Raw genomic sequence first — 14,337 nt, forward strand, 5'->3', positions numbered from 1 at the left:
TTTCGATAACAAAAATGAAAAGACATTTAATTCTCTTTATTAGTAAATGCACACATTCTTTGATATTGATTACTATACTTAACAGACAATAGATGGCAACACACAAGATTCCGCTGGAATCGTTTATTGAAGCTTGTACCACATACTGGTGTCCCACCCAAGGTCTTCCCCCCCTCTGACACATTGCACCCAATCACAGACTTAGTCATAGATCCTTACGACTAAGACCGTGATTGGGTGAAAGGTGTAAGAGGGGGCAGACCTTGGGCTGGATACCAGTGATATGGTACAAGCTTCAATAAACTATTCCAGGAGAATTCGGTGTGCGGACAGCTCTTGTTCTGTTTGTATGGGCTCATATTGGATGGCCATGCATTATAACAGTAGTTTAGAAAAGCTTGGTGATTATATAAGTGTACACCACGGTAAAAAAAGAAAATATGTAGTATATCTCTACATTACATGAGAGACGGAGATGGATAATAAATTAACAATGAGATTAATAAAGATAGATTAATAGATTAATTAATTAATAGATTAATTAATAATAAATTAACAATGATGTCACCTACCAAGCATGAAGGTTATCTTCATGTTTGGTAGGTGACATCATTGTTAATTTATTAATAATCATGTTAAATTTAGGCGGATTTGCTCCCCATCTGGTATATTCACTGATTTTCTGGTAATTTAGATTTCCTCCATCTCCTGAGGAAGCGCTTGGAGCGCAAAACGCGTTGAGAATACCAACCACTCCTATACCATTTTCTCTAGAAGCTGATTTTGTGCATCTGATTCTGAGAACATGCTTTTTGAATTATGTCTGTCATGTAATGTGTGATTTATTGTGCCTCAGCTATGGTAATTTAGAGTATTGGTGGTATTGTTAGTACCGATTACTCCTTTAACACCTTTTTGAAGAGGCTATTTGCACGGATGCTCAACAATTTTCTTATGAAATATGTTAATCGTGTCTTGTAGGAATTAATATACATGACAGTTTGGAGTGGTGTTTGGAGGTACCGTATTTTGTTACTAGGATGATAAATATGTGTACACATTCATTTTATGGCTTTTAATCTTTTTGTAATAAAGATTTGTTTTTGTTATTAATGCTGTTGTAATTCCTTGGATCTGTCACCTGGTGCCTTAAAAGCCCCATTTACCTACATTTTTCCATTGCCAATTCTATGATTGAACCAATTTAGGTAACCAAGTTATAGGGGTTTTTGAAGTATGCTTGACTGAATTGTAGGTGTTTGAAACTGTGATCCCAATTCAAATAAATGAGGAGTTTCTGCTGCTGGGACCTGGGCACTGGTATCTGTCAGTGAAGTCAAATTAGTATTCAACTAATTCTGCTGCAGGTGGGTGTGCAAATAAGGGATTGCAGGCAGGGTTAGTGTATGGGTTGGGATTATAGGCAGTGCTAGCATGTGAGTTGGGATGGCAGAAAACATTTGCAATAAAAACAGTGCAGATCCCATGACCATTACAATTTTCTTGGTGATAATAATAATACCAATATAAATGCATTTTATAAAGTTTTAGGCTTCCAATAAGTCAATTAATCCAGGCAAAGACAATGGGAGGGATTTCTAAAAACTGGAGAATCTGAAGCAGTTGCATATAGCAACCTATCAGCTTTTCTTTTCAGTTTGTTCTGTTTATATTTGAAAAAAATAGGGAAGCTTATTGGTTGTAATGGGCAACTGCTCCAGATTCTGACTGCTCCAGTTTTTATGAATTCCCCCAATGTCTTAAATCTGTGAGATGGGGGTCACTGATCATGCTTTACAATTGCATCCAGCAATGCCGGCTCTTCTCATGCACAAACAGTACTCTAAATACAAACTGGAGACTGGTGTGTTCCAATACACATGCACCATAGCTCACAATTAGAAATCAAACACAGAGTACACATGTGCTGACATTATTATTGTTACCTGACTGGAGTTGTTCTTTAATCTCTAAGGAGGTTTGTGGATTAGTACAAAGTCAAACATTAAAGTACATCTTAACCCAATCACTAAAGTCTCATATAATCTTTAACAAGTTAATGTTATTTCAAATGTTGTTTTCAGTCTGCAGCCTTCATTAAAAGTTATCTGGTGAACCTATCATGAAGGGCCATGTTTAAGCAGTTACTGTTACAAGGTGACAACTGTCTCCTTGTTGTTGTGTTCCTGTGTTATGTGCACCTTGCCACATGCTTGCCTGGTGGAGGCTACAAGTGACCATGCTGACACACATTATATAGGTATTATTATTATACAAATCACCAAAGCATTTCACCGCTCCAATTCTCCGGCTGTGTTTCTACGGTACAGAACTCACAAGTGCAGGCTGAGTAGTGCGTGTTCACCATCAACGTATTAGATCCAAAAACTGCTGCACACCACAGGTCTAAGCAGATAATGCCAACCTTTACTGTAGTCCAAAAATATGCATACACCACAAACAAGCTCCCAAGACCAGACGGAACCCTCTTTCGCGTTTCACCGATACGGCTTATTCTTTATTGTTAATTATAATAATAATTATGATTATTATGGATTTATATAACTGTTTGCACAGTGCTTTATAATATAAGGAAGACATTACAGTTACAATACAATTCAAGACAAGATGATTAGGAGGGCTTGGTCCATCATTGCCACTGCCAATGATGGAACCCCACTTAATGGGTAAATTCAACAACAGCCCGGCAGAAGCCTGTGGTGTTGTGCCCCCTGGGGGTGGCGTCCCAGGGGTGCTCAGAAAGTCACTCGGGACCCCACATTGACTCACTGATGCACTTGGTCACACACCACCTTGCATTTTCTGCACATTGCCTCTTGGACAGGCCTCATGGCTAGTCCGGGGCAATAATTTTGCACTCCGGCCCCTAAGGCCTGTCAGCGTGGTGCACTGGCACTTTAGTATTATTTATTGCACTCTAAAACCCAGAGATTGCGGAGGGTGTAGGTCCTTCGGGGCCTTTTCCCGATGTGAGGGGGAGATTCTGTGCCCTAATATAGGATTCTGTCTCCCCCCAACCGGGGGGTCTCTCTTCGGGAGAGCCCCCCTCCTAGTACTGTGAGGGACCTGTTTCGGCAGGTCCCCAAAGGATCGGGGTCCACCGGCCCTCGGGTTGGTGGACCAACAGACTCAACCCCTGTCAGGAGCCTTGCGCCCCGGGGGGTCGGGAAAGTAGGTCCCTTCTTTATGGAAGGACCAAGCACCCTTGTGCACGTTTTTGTGTGCTGTGATTTCACGGTTCACTTTTTTTGTTCACAGGGGGAAGTTTGTTTTCGATGCACGTTCCACGGGCTTCAAAAGAGAGTTCTGTTTTAGTTTTTTCTTTTTTTTTCTCTCATCTCTATAGGTTGAACTTGATGGACTTGTGTCTGTTTTCAACCTAGCTAACTATGAAGCTATGTAACTATGCATATACTGTATATTGAGTATTACAATATTAATACTGTTTTTCCTTTCTTAAAATTTGTATACATTTTTTGCCACCCTCTGTATATAAGTGTAGCCCTCATCACCTTCTGTGATGTGGCTACTAGACATTTAGTGATAGCCAGGGCTGTAGTCAGCCTGGCAGGAATTATAGTGGCAGTTATCTGGTTAATTCCAGTTGTCTGGCATTGTCTGTACCCACCTGGGCGGAGTGTGACTCTGTCATATTGTGGGACAGCCAATGAGAGACACTGTAGTGTATGTACAGTACAGCAGCCAATCACTGGGTTTCTCTCAACCAGTGTTGCATGCTGGCATAGTGTATACTGGAGGGATTTTGCCATGTGCTCAGACTAGCTGGGACCAGCCATGGAATAGGGCTGGGTGCTGTTCAGCATGCCCCCAAGGCTAGTCCTAAGGCCTGGGGGTGGGCATGGGCTGGTGTAAGGGAAATGTTTCCCTGAGGCCTCCAACATGGAAGAGGCCTGAGCTGCTGTTAGAGGAAGGGACCCAGAACCAATGCTGGCTCTTGAAGCATCACGGAACTCAGGGGACTTCAGGAGCATGGCCGTTGTCTTTCCTGTTGAGAATCTGTGTTCATCCTGCTCATCTGCTATTTCAGTTGCTGTCCGCTGCCCCCCAAGTGGATTAATATAAGGAAGACATTACAGTTACAATACAATTCAAGACAAGATGATTAGGAGGGCTTGGTCCATCATTGCCACTGCCAATGATGGAACCCCACTTAATGGGTAAATTCAACAACAGCCCGGCAGAAGCCTGTGGTGTTGTGCCCCCTGGGGGTGGCGTCCCAGGGGTGCGCAGAAAGTCAGACTCACTGATGCACTTGGTCACACACCACCTTGCATTTTCTGCACATTGCCTCTTGGACAGGCCTCATGGCTAGTCCGGGGCAATAATTTTGCACTCCGGCCCCTAAGGCCTGTCAGCGTGGTGCACTGGCACTTTAGTATTATTTATTGCACTCTAAAACCCAGAGATTGCGGAGGGTGTAGGTCCTTCGGGGCCTTTTCCCGATGTGAGGGGGAGATTCTGTGCCCTAATATAGGATTCTGTCTCCCCCCAACCGGGGGGTCTCTCTTCGGGAGAGCCCCCCTCCTAGTACTGTGAGGGACCTGTTTCGGCAGGTCCCCAAAGGATCGGGGTCCACCGGCCCTCGGGTTGGTGGACCAACAGACTCAACCCCTGTCAGGAGCCTTGCGCCCCGGGGGGTCGGGAAAGTAGGTCCCTTCTTTATGGAAGGACCAAGCACCCTTGTGCACGTTTTTGTGTGCTGTGATTTCACGGTTCACTTTTTTTGTTCACAGGGGGAAGTTTGTTTTCGATGCACGTTCCACGGGCTTCAAAAGAGAGTTCTGTTTTAGTTTTTTCTTTTTTTTTCTCTCATCTCTATAGGTTGAACTTGATGGACTTGTGTCTGTTTTCAACCTAGCTAACTATGAAGCTATGTAACTATGCATATACTGTATATTGAGTATTACAATATTAATACTGTTTTTCCTTTCTTAAAATTTGTATACATTTTTTGCCACCCTCTGTATATAAGTGTAGCCCTCATCACCTTCTGTGATGTGGCTACTAGACATTTAGTGATAGCCAGGGCTGTAGTCAGCCTGGCAGGAATTATAGTGGCAGTTATCTGGTTAATTCCAGTTGTCTGGCATTGTCTGTACCCACCTGGGCGGAGTGTGACTCTGTCATATTGTGGGACAGCCAATGAGAGACACTGTAGTGTATGTACAGTACAGCAGCCAATCACTGGGTTTCTCTCAACCAGTGTTGCATGCTGGCATAGTGTATACTGGAGGGATTTTGCCATGTGCTCAGACTAGCTGGGACCAGCCATGGAATAGGGCTGGGTGCTGTTCAGCATGCCCCCAAGGCTAGTCCTAAGGCCTGGGGGTGGGCATGGGCTGGTGTAAGGGAAATGTTTCCCTGAGGCCTCCAACATGGAAGAGGCCTGAGCTGCTGTTAGAGGAAGGGACCCAGAACCAATGCTGGCTCTTGAAGCATCACGGAACTCAGGGGACTTCAGGAGCATGGCCGTTGTCTTTCCTGTTGAGAATCTGTGTTCATCCTGCTCATCTGCTATTTCAGTTGCTGTCCGCTGCCCCCCAAGTGGATTTACACTGCTATGCCAACCAGGTCTGGTGAGTCTGGAGCTCTTGTCAGTTACGTCTGGAAGCTTAGAATCCCTATATCCTCTCTCCACAGTGAAGATACACCATGTTCAATAAAACGTTATTCTGCATTATACTACTGGTTTGGACATCAGTTTGTGGGCACTAGAAGAAGGGCGGGTAATGCTAATGGGTAGGCAGCTGAAGAACATACCCTAGACAGACTAGAGATGAACCAGGCATTCAGTGGCTCCTTCAGGGGTGAGCGCTACATATGGTAACAAAGAAAGCCCTTTTATTAGCCCAAATTAACTTTGATGATATTTGCACTGAAAATCTGGCTGTGTGAAGATCATAAAACCGCTCCTTTTCCAAATAAGCACAAAGTCATAGAAATGTTATATGGCAATATGGTTTTCTATTCATCACAATCACATTTCTATTTACATGTATATCATCTGCGCAAAAATACAACTGTGCAGCCTTTCTAAGCTTTGGCTCCCCTCTGTCTGAACATTCTCATACAAAACAAGAAGGGTATACTTTCATTATAGTTTCATAATGCAACAGACATGAGTTTTGCAGTGTTATTATTCCTTTCATTATTATAGTGTGAATGGCTAACTCATAGGTCATAGATTATAGTATCTACAATATACATGTTTTTTTTTTTCACCCCCTTCTCCTTACGCATAATTTTACCCATTTCCTGTGAGCCCCGGGATATGGTTGACACATCCCAATTCATAGTCATAGTTGGTGTTCATATAAATGTGAAATGAGAATTACAAAATTAGAAAATTAGTTGATTTTCCTTAAGCCACTGTCTTTGGTAGTTGTATAGCTAGTTATTATACTGCCATCTTGTGGGCATTTTGGTTATTGCACCATGTTTTTCAGAATTCCCTCCCCTTGTGTCTCCAAGTAGTCATTTAGTGTCATGGCTGCCTATAGCAGGACCACATGTACATGCCAGCTTGGAAACATTATCATCCTTGACCTTCAAATACCATCTGTTCATTCATCTGCTGTATCCTGTTGTCTGCTGTAACCTGCTGCATGCAATAAAGCTCTTCGAGGTATTTGGTGAGTTCAGCTATCTGATAAGGATTGTCCGCAGTGATTATATCAGCTTATACAGGCCAGGCGTAGAGGTCTCAGCAAGGGATAAATCGCTAATACAACAATCGGAGTCAGAATAACTGGTGCTGTCCTTCCTTCTGGAGGGTGGCTACCCTTTTTTTTATGTTTTTATATTGGCTTTTGTTGACAGAAATAACAAATGTGGTACAATGCATTTTTTAAAGTGGCTGTAAAGAACTCAAATGTGAAAACATTGCGTTGTAAAGGGGCTGTAATAGCTGTGATCTCTAGCAGTCTCACGTACAGTGTGTCCAGTCTATGACTGTCTCCTGAAGCCTATCTCCAGTCTCCAAAAACATTTACAGCATGTTTGGTCATGGTCATGTTTGGTCATGCATGATATCTAACCATTTCCTGTGGCATACCTGCAGTCTCTGACTAACTCTTGTATTATATCTGTGGTCTCTGACCATATCCAGTTGCATGTCTATAATCTCTGACAGCTTTCTGTAGCATTACATTCACTGAATATTATGTGTGGCCATTTGGTGATATCGAGGGCCGCACTTGAGGTCTCCTACATCAAGTAAGTTAACCACAACTGGCCCTTTAAAAGAAACCTGTGCTGAGAAAATATGTAGGCTGCCATCGCTGACATTATCAAACACTATAATGACCATACAGTGTATTTCTAACCGGAACACTCTCACCCTTTTTATTTCTCATGTGTCAATAGAAAGGGGAGCAAAAAAGAAGAGATTTTTGGAGGAAACCAATGTTCCAAAAAGATAACAAATATACTTTGTTATTATACCGCACGTTAAACGTTACTATCCCCTTTTAAAATAAATTGCCACCAGTCACAAAACCCAGGTGTGGATACAAAGACGTGTCAATAATACTCACACAATAATATTTAATATTACCCATTATCAAGGTAGCTAGTAAGAAACACTATGCACAGTCTTTGTAGACATACAGTATATTCTCAGACTTTGAAAAATGATATGATAATTTCCCGCATTATGATATTTGAAAAATCTGAGAATATACAGTATATTGCTTTACTAGTTGCCTTGCTCTGGGATAATATCATGTATATTTGTACTTTTGTATGAACATTATTAACATGACTTTGTATCCACACGCGGGTTTTGTGATTGTTGGTAAATCAATTTTAAAAGGGGATAGTAGCGGGGGAGACAAACACAAGGCAAATAATAGTTTGCAACCGAAATAGATCAACTATTATTTGCCTTGTGTTTGTCTCCCCCGGCTTTTAAATTATTATCCACTGAACATTGTTTTTTCGCCAAACTGACATCTTCATTGAAAGAGTGCTACTTGGAGAATTGTTATTTATTGCTGATTGACTCTGAAAGGCTACCACGATCTTTTGTTACACATTTCTGACTGTTGACCTAATGTAACACTTCATTATTACTTTTGTTTCACATTTTTACTGTCACCAGTTCTGTTTTTTTTTCGTTTCTCACAGTTCTTTTGACATTCATTTATTTATTTTTTCGTTTCTTTGATATAATTTTATTTAAGAATTTTATTTAAGACATTTATTGATACTTATAATCAATTTAACCTTATTTTAGGCTGAGGTTAAAATACCCAGCCCTGGTTCACTTACTATCTTCACTGGATCACTCGATTTTTCACTTAAATACTTGATTGTATTCAATATTATTATCTTCATAGTTTACACCTTTAGCGCTTTGATTTAATCTTTTTCAATTAGTGGTAACATATGTTTATCAAAGCCCTTATTTCCTTTAATACATAATGGTTTATTATAATCAGGCACTTCAGCCATGCTATAAAGTCTGTTGTATTATCTACAGGTCAAACTAGCCTTTGTGTTAGCAGAAAGCATTTCAGCTGTTTAATCCTTTTTCTTCAAGAGAACAATCATTATTAGTCAGTAGAATTTCCCAGTCCTTCCAGTTTCCCTTTACCCTCATTTATGTTAATAACAGCTTGGCAGTACATCTGGCAAGCCAGTAGAGATGGCTTCCTCTATACAGCTGCAGCTTTGCAAGCTTGCAGACATTTCTATACGGCTTTGGTGATGAGGGGGCTGTGCTGCAAGTGTTGTCACTGGTGCCAGTAAGACTAAATACAGGAAGTATAGGACAGGCAGAAATCAGGAAGTGCAGCATATACAGTGTTACTGTAACTGTTTGCTTTAGCTGAGACTACAGGTGCCTGCACTTGTTCATTGCAACACGGCATTCCACGTGCACACTGGGGTCGCTGACTGCATATCGTATCATTATACCTACAGCAAGATGAAGAATATTATCTGGTGGTGTAATAGGAAAGACACATTTGGAAAATGAAGATACTTGCCCACATGACAAGGATACTCTTTTCATTTTAACTGAAGAGGAAAACAGTTGGCGGTTTCGAAATGGCATCCAGAGGTATGTTTCATCATGCATGCACATCATATATATATTACATATTACATATATAGATAATATATATGTCACATTTATATTTCCTTTAAAGTAGACATTTCCTCCCGTGAAAGTTCCTCTTTCTTAAATCTACTTAGTGAATACGTTGAGTATACTTTCTGTTTCAAGACTGAACTCATTGCTTTGCATACGAAGAAGGACCATTTAACAATATTTCTTGTTTTATTTGCAACAAGAAGTTTTTATTAACTTTATTTTGCAACAGAGTGAACCTGCAGATCAGCTGTGTCAACTTAGACTGCTGCTGTCACTCTGGGTTCTGATGGGGGCATGCGGTGATAGTCCACAGAATAAGTCATTATATGTATTATTCTTATGTTTCCATGTAGATCCAAAAGTGCAGCCTAAAGGTCTCCATGTATATCACAATCTTTGTACAGTTCATTTCAGATATACCAAAATTATATAATTTGAGCACCTACCTAAACTATGGCAGACCCCAGTTCAAGAATTGTTGGTTGATCTAAAGATGGTACTGTCAAATCGTGACCTATGTGGTGAGCTTAAGACCTTGAAATCTCTGTTTATATGCCATGCTGAAAGAGGCATTATTTCTAACACTGACGTTTTTGTCATATTGTTTCCTAAAAGGCAAATGTCGGATGTTTCTCAACATTGAAGAAGAATATAGCAGACCCCACACACAGCTTTTAAAATAGTTTTTAATAAACTTAAACATAGCCCATGTGAAATAGGTGCATGTCGCCATCATTGTGATGGTTGTTTGCACTTTCTTAAAACTGTGGCTGTTTGTACTCTTCTAATACAGTACAACAGGTACAACTTGTTCCGTTCTCGTAAGATAATTGCTTAAGGCATATGTATTCTATCTGGACTCTCTGTGTGCTTTTTAATTTTTCCCCAGAACTTTGTGGTAGTCCAGCGCTAGACTGTTACTCTGTGCAGGAGCTTCCTATAATAAAGACCTGTTTATTCTGCTCTCTCTCCTTGTGCATGATGACTGGTCTTGTATCTGCTCCCTCCTGTACTTTTCTGCAGGCAGCGTTCCAGCTGTACTTTAACCTCCCTGGCGGTATGATTATTTTGATTTTCGTAATTTTTTGGCGCAATTTTTTTCCGGATTTTTTTCATTATTTTATTTCTTCGTTTTTTCCGGGTTTTTTTTCGAATTTCCCGCCGGTTCCGCCCCCATGCGACGCGTCAGCTCGCAAGGGACGGAACCCGGAAGACAGATGCCGGCGCCGGCTGGAGGACACCGCACGGCTCGAGGGACAAAGTAAGTAAATACCGTGGGATATTCCCGAGTGTAGCTCAGGGTATGGAGAAGTAACCCCAGCTACACTCGGGAATACCGCCAAGGAGGTTAACTACAAATCCCAACATGCCTCTAACTCTGGGAGTCATGCGTATAACTGTCAGTCTTGCAATGCCTCAGGGCCCAAGTTGCCCACCCCTGCTGTAGTGAATGGGCCTGCTGGGTTGCTCCCACAGGTCATGTACAGCACAATGATGATGACACTGCTACTTACACAATGTAATATCTGGGTTTGCATAGATATTGGGTGCACACAAAGTAGATTTATATCCTTTGTGTCTACTAAGGAATATATTTAAATGAAAGTTGTTGTGCCTGGAATTCAGCTTTAAGCAACAAATGGCCATTCTGTATGTGTCTATAATCTAGACGATCTCTCAGTGAGAAAAAATGTATGATGGCAGGTCTGCCATCATTTTGGAAATCATGAACTGCTGCTAGTGGATTGGACTTTATAGTGACATTAAAGACTAAAGCCCCCGCCCCCCAACACATACACACACACAGTGCTAAAGTAAGGACTTACCTTAAATGATGTCTCTGAATCCGATCTTCTTCTTTCCCGTACTTTTTAGCTGTCCCCCCAGCGCTGGTGCGGGTCTCCGATCCAGCGCTGACTTCTCTGTCCTCCTCTTCTCTGATGTCTGTGCTGGTGTACGCTGCTCCATATACTTACCTTGTGTCTCTCGGCCGAACATCTGAACTGCACATGCGCCCGCCCCAAGATCCTTTGCGGCCACCCGAGAAAAGCACACAAAGGAAAAAAAATTGTCAACATGCTGTAAAGTTTCACCTGAAAAGTCTGGAACACAGTGGGCTGGAGTCTTAATGGCTGTGGCATTTCTTAGTCCTGGTACCACCCACTGTCAGTGAAACCATGTTAACTGTTTTCTACCAAAATTGCTCCTTTGGTGTGTATGTATATGTATTAATGAGTAGAGAGATAAAACTGTAAGCACCTCTGGGGCAGAGACTCCCATGAAAGGTTTAAGCCCCCTTACATTTCTTCTGGCTGTTGCAGTGTGTCAGTGTATGTTATGTTGTTAACATGTGTTATGTTAAAGGGTTTTTTTTTGCATAGATCTACTGCTAGCAAGCAGTAGATCTATACAAAAAGTTTAAAAAAAATGCTTTAAAAGCGGTTTAAACTTACCCCAGTCTTCGCCACGCGCTCCTGTCTGAAAATCCGAAACTGCTCGGGCAGCCGCAAAGCATCTTGGGGTGGGCGCATGCGCAGTTCGGATTTTAGGCCGGGAGACGAACACAAGAACGCCTCTAGTGTTAAAAATGCCAAACTTGCTATGTTCGATTCCTTATGGTAATTTCCTAATTTATTAACTACCGCTAATAAAAGCAAAACTATTGTTGCTGTGAACCCAAAAGTGGTCGAAGTCAAAGTGGAGCCCTTCCTGGTTCACTGAATGGAGAAAAGAGCAGGCATAGGATTTCTCCTCTGTGCTCCCTGTTGGCCATCCTGACACATCTATTGTGGTCCCCGGGCCACAACTAAATTATTTGCAGAGAGTGAAAATAACCCTCGAACACTAGATAAAACAGAATGTGTAATGTGGTTTTGCAGATCTCCTGTCTGTAAATTAAATGTTTTTTGAGGACCAAGGTGATTGAGTTGTTTAATGGGGGGCGGTATGCTATCTCTTGGTTGCAAAATGTTTTACCTGGCACTGATAGCTTTGATTTGTATGCAGTGATCACATGAAAACATTGTTTGCAGGGCCTAACCTATCTAGGCAATACTGTGCAAAGTAGTGTCTTTTATTAAATCAAACCGTATAGCTGCTACTTAGAGGTGTCAATGCGACAGTTAGTTGGCAAGCCCTACCTTTTACAAGCATAGATCTGTAATTACAGTGCTCATTATTAGGCAGTAAACATGGGCGCTATCAGTTAATTAGCTCTTACTAAGATGCAGTCGCTTTGATTAAATCAATGTCAAAGTTTGCGTTGAGAAAGAAGAAATACCGGTGTTGTGAAGCATAAGTGAACCTGAATGAGTTTATTTTTCTTTTTAAAGATTGCAGTCATGCCAAGTACAGTAGATCCATGTAATTTGTTACATGTTAGTTCTGGTTTGAAATATAATGGCAACTAAAAACCATTAAACTCTGAAACCATTTTTTCTTTTTTGGAGGAGAAACAGCTGTTCACAAATTTGCGATCTGCTTTTCAGGAACTTTGAAACTGTGGTAGGGATCCAACAATAATAAATCTGACTGTGGGTTTAAAGTGTATGTCAACGCATTGTTCTTGAAGTCCACACAATGATGTTGCGTCTAGTCATAAAACTTTGAAATTCTTAGTGATTTGGCTCAGCAATGGAAGGGAGAAAGAGTCTCCTTCCACTAGACTTTATATCTGTTCTGAGTAGGGAGGTTTGGGGCACTTTTTCTTTTTTGAACATTTAGAAGAGATAAAACATGATTATGTGATTGGGATAGCATCCAATACATGTAAGCAAGTCCATATGAATGCTGAAAAAATGGTAAAGGAAAGGGATAAGGGTTCCTTAAAGTGGACCTATTATTAGAATTCAAACTTTGCACATCCAAAGCCTGCAATGACCTTCTACCAGCTTTCCATGCTAACGCCAATGAATGATGAATATGCAGTGGAAAAATGGGATCTAATATTCCCATACAGCATCCAGAGAGTGGTGTCTGAGGCACCCACAAACATGGCCACCCATGTTTGTGGGTGTCTCAGACAGTACTATCAAAGATGCTCACCCAATCTCATGTTCTCAATCTCATGGGTGCCTTTATAAAACCAGTGGTAGTGCTGGGTAAATTTCACACTTTTCCAAAAGAAAAATGTAATGTTTTAATATTAGTAAATGAATAATTAGTCGCACAACACCACTATCTATTCGCATGGTTGATGAACCTGCCAAGATACCTAATATTAACTATCGCTCCTATGGGAAAAATACTGTAGGAACACTGCGTTTTTAAAATGCCTTGACATCATACTGCATAGAATCAGAAGAATTAGCAAATCACAATTTGTTTTCTCCTGAAATTCTTAAACTACTAATCTACCTTATGTGTGGATAAGCACACAATTCAGGAGTCAAAACAATTTTTATTGATAAATGATTTGATTCCCTGTAGACTTGGCATGTCTATTAATTATGGCGACTCAAAAAAAAAGCACTTTTGTTTAGGTCACGTTTCCAACAGAGATTTAAGATTACTGCAAATATTGCAAGATCAATTTGCACACCTACTTATGCAAATAATTTGCATATCACACAAAGAGAACCTTTCAGTTATAGGATAATCCTATTGTAAGAAACAGTGGGCTTCTAATGAAACTGGTAGGTGGAATATTCCAACTGCAATGCAGCATAATACAAAAGAACTTTCAGATTAAAACATCTATCATGTTTGCCATTCAGTTATACAACAGATTAGGAAAATAAAGAAATATATTGTCCTATAAACTACACAGTGTAAATAACTTATAAATCAAATGTAAATAACCTTCACTGCAGCAGATTGCTGCTAAGAGAGACTTGGTAAACATAGAACCTTTTCAATTGTTTCCTGCTAGAAAACAATCTGAGCTCCAACAACTTTTTTGGGGGTCGATAGGTGACCTTAGGGGCAGGGACGTGCGGTCAGGGGAGGCAGGTGAGGCAGAACCTCACCTAGAATTATGGAGGAAATAGCTGTCAGCTTCATGTCTGAAGCTGACAGCTTTTTCTCCATTCAGATCGGCATCTAACAGGTTACACAGCAGGGAAATCCTGCCTGCTGTGTAACCTGTCAGCAGTGAGGAGGAAGTGAGGGTCAGGGAGTTCCTCCTTTACATTAGCTTGGGGGCGGGGCTTTGGTCGACAGGAGGCGGGGCTTATTAGGCATGGGACTTCGGTCGGTGG

The 14,337-nt window shown here is 41.1% G+C and overlaps 1 protein-coding gene across 1 annotated transcript in view; it reads left to right on the forward strand.

Moving 5' to 3' along the window:
• Positions 1–8,679: 8,679 nt before the first annotated feature.
• PIK3AP1 (phosphoinositide-3-kinase adaptor protein 1) overlaps positions 8,680–14,337 on the forward strand; it is a 76,760-nt gene continuing 71,102 nt past the window's right edge. Inside the window, exon 1 of the mRNA XM_018564463.1 lies at positions 8,680–9,106. Within this exon, the coding sequence (XP_018419965.1) occupies positions 9,094–9,106 (13 nt within the window). The 5' untranslated portion in view covers positions 8,680–9,093. The remainder of the gene's footprint in view (positions 9,107–14,337) is intronic.

Source organism: Nanorana parkeri, unplaced genomic scaffold (genome assembly GCF_000935625.1).
Source record: "Nanorana parkeri isolate BGI_ZX_2015 unplaced genomic scaffold, ASM93562v1 scaffold753, whole genome shotgun sequence".
In the NCBI taxonomy this organism is placed as follows: domain Eukaryota; kingdom Metazoa; phylum Chordata; class Amphibia; order Anura; family Dicroglossidae; genus Nanorana; species Nanorana parkeri.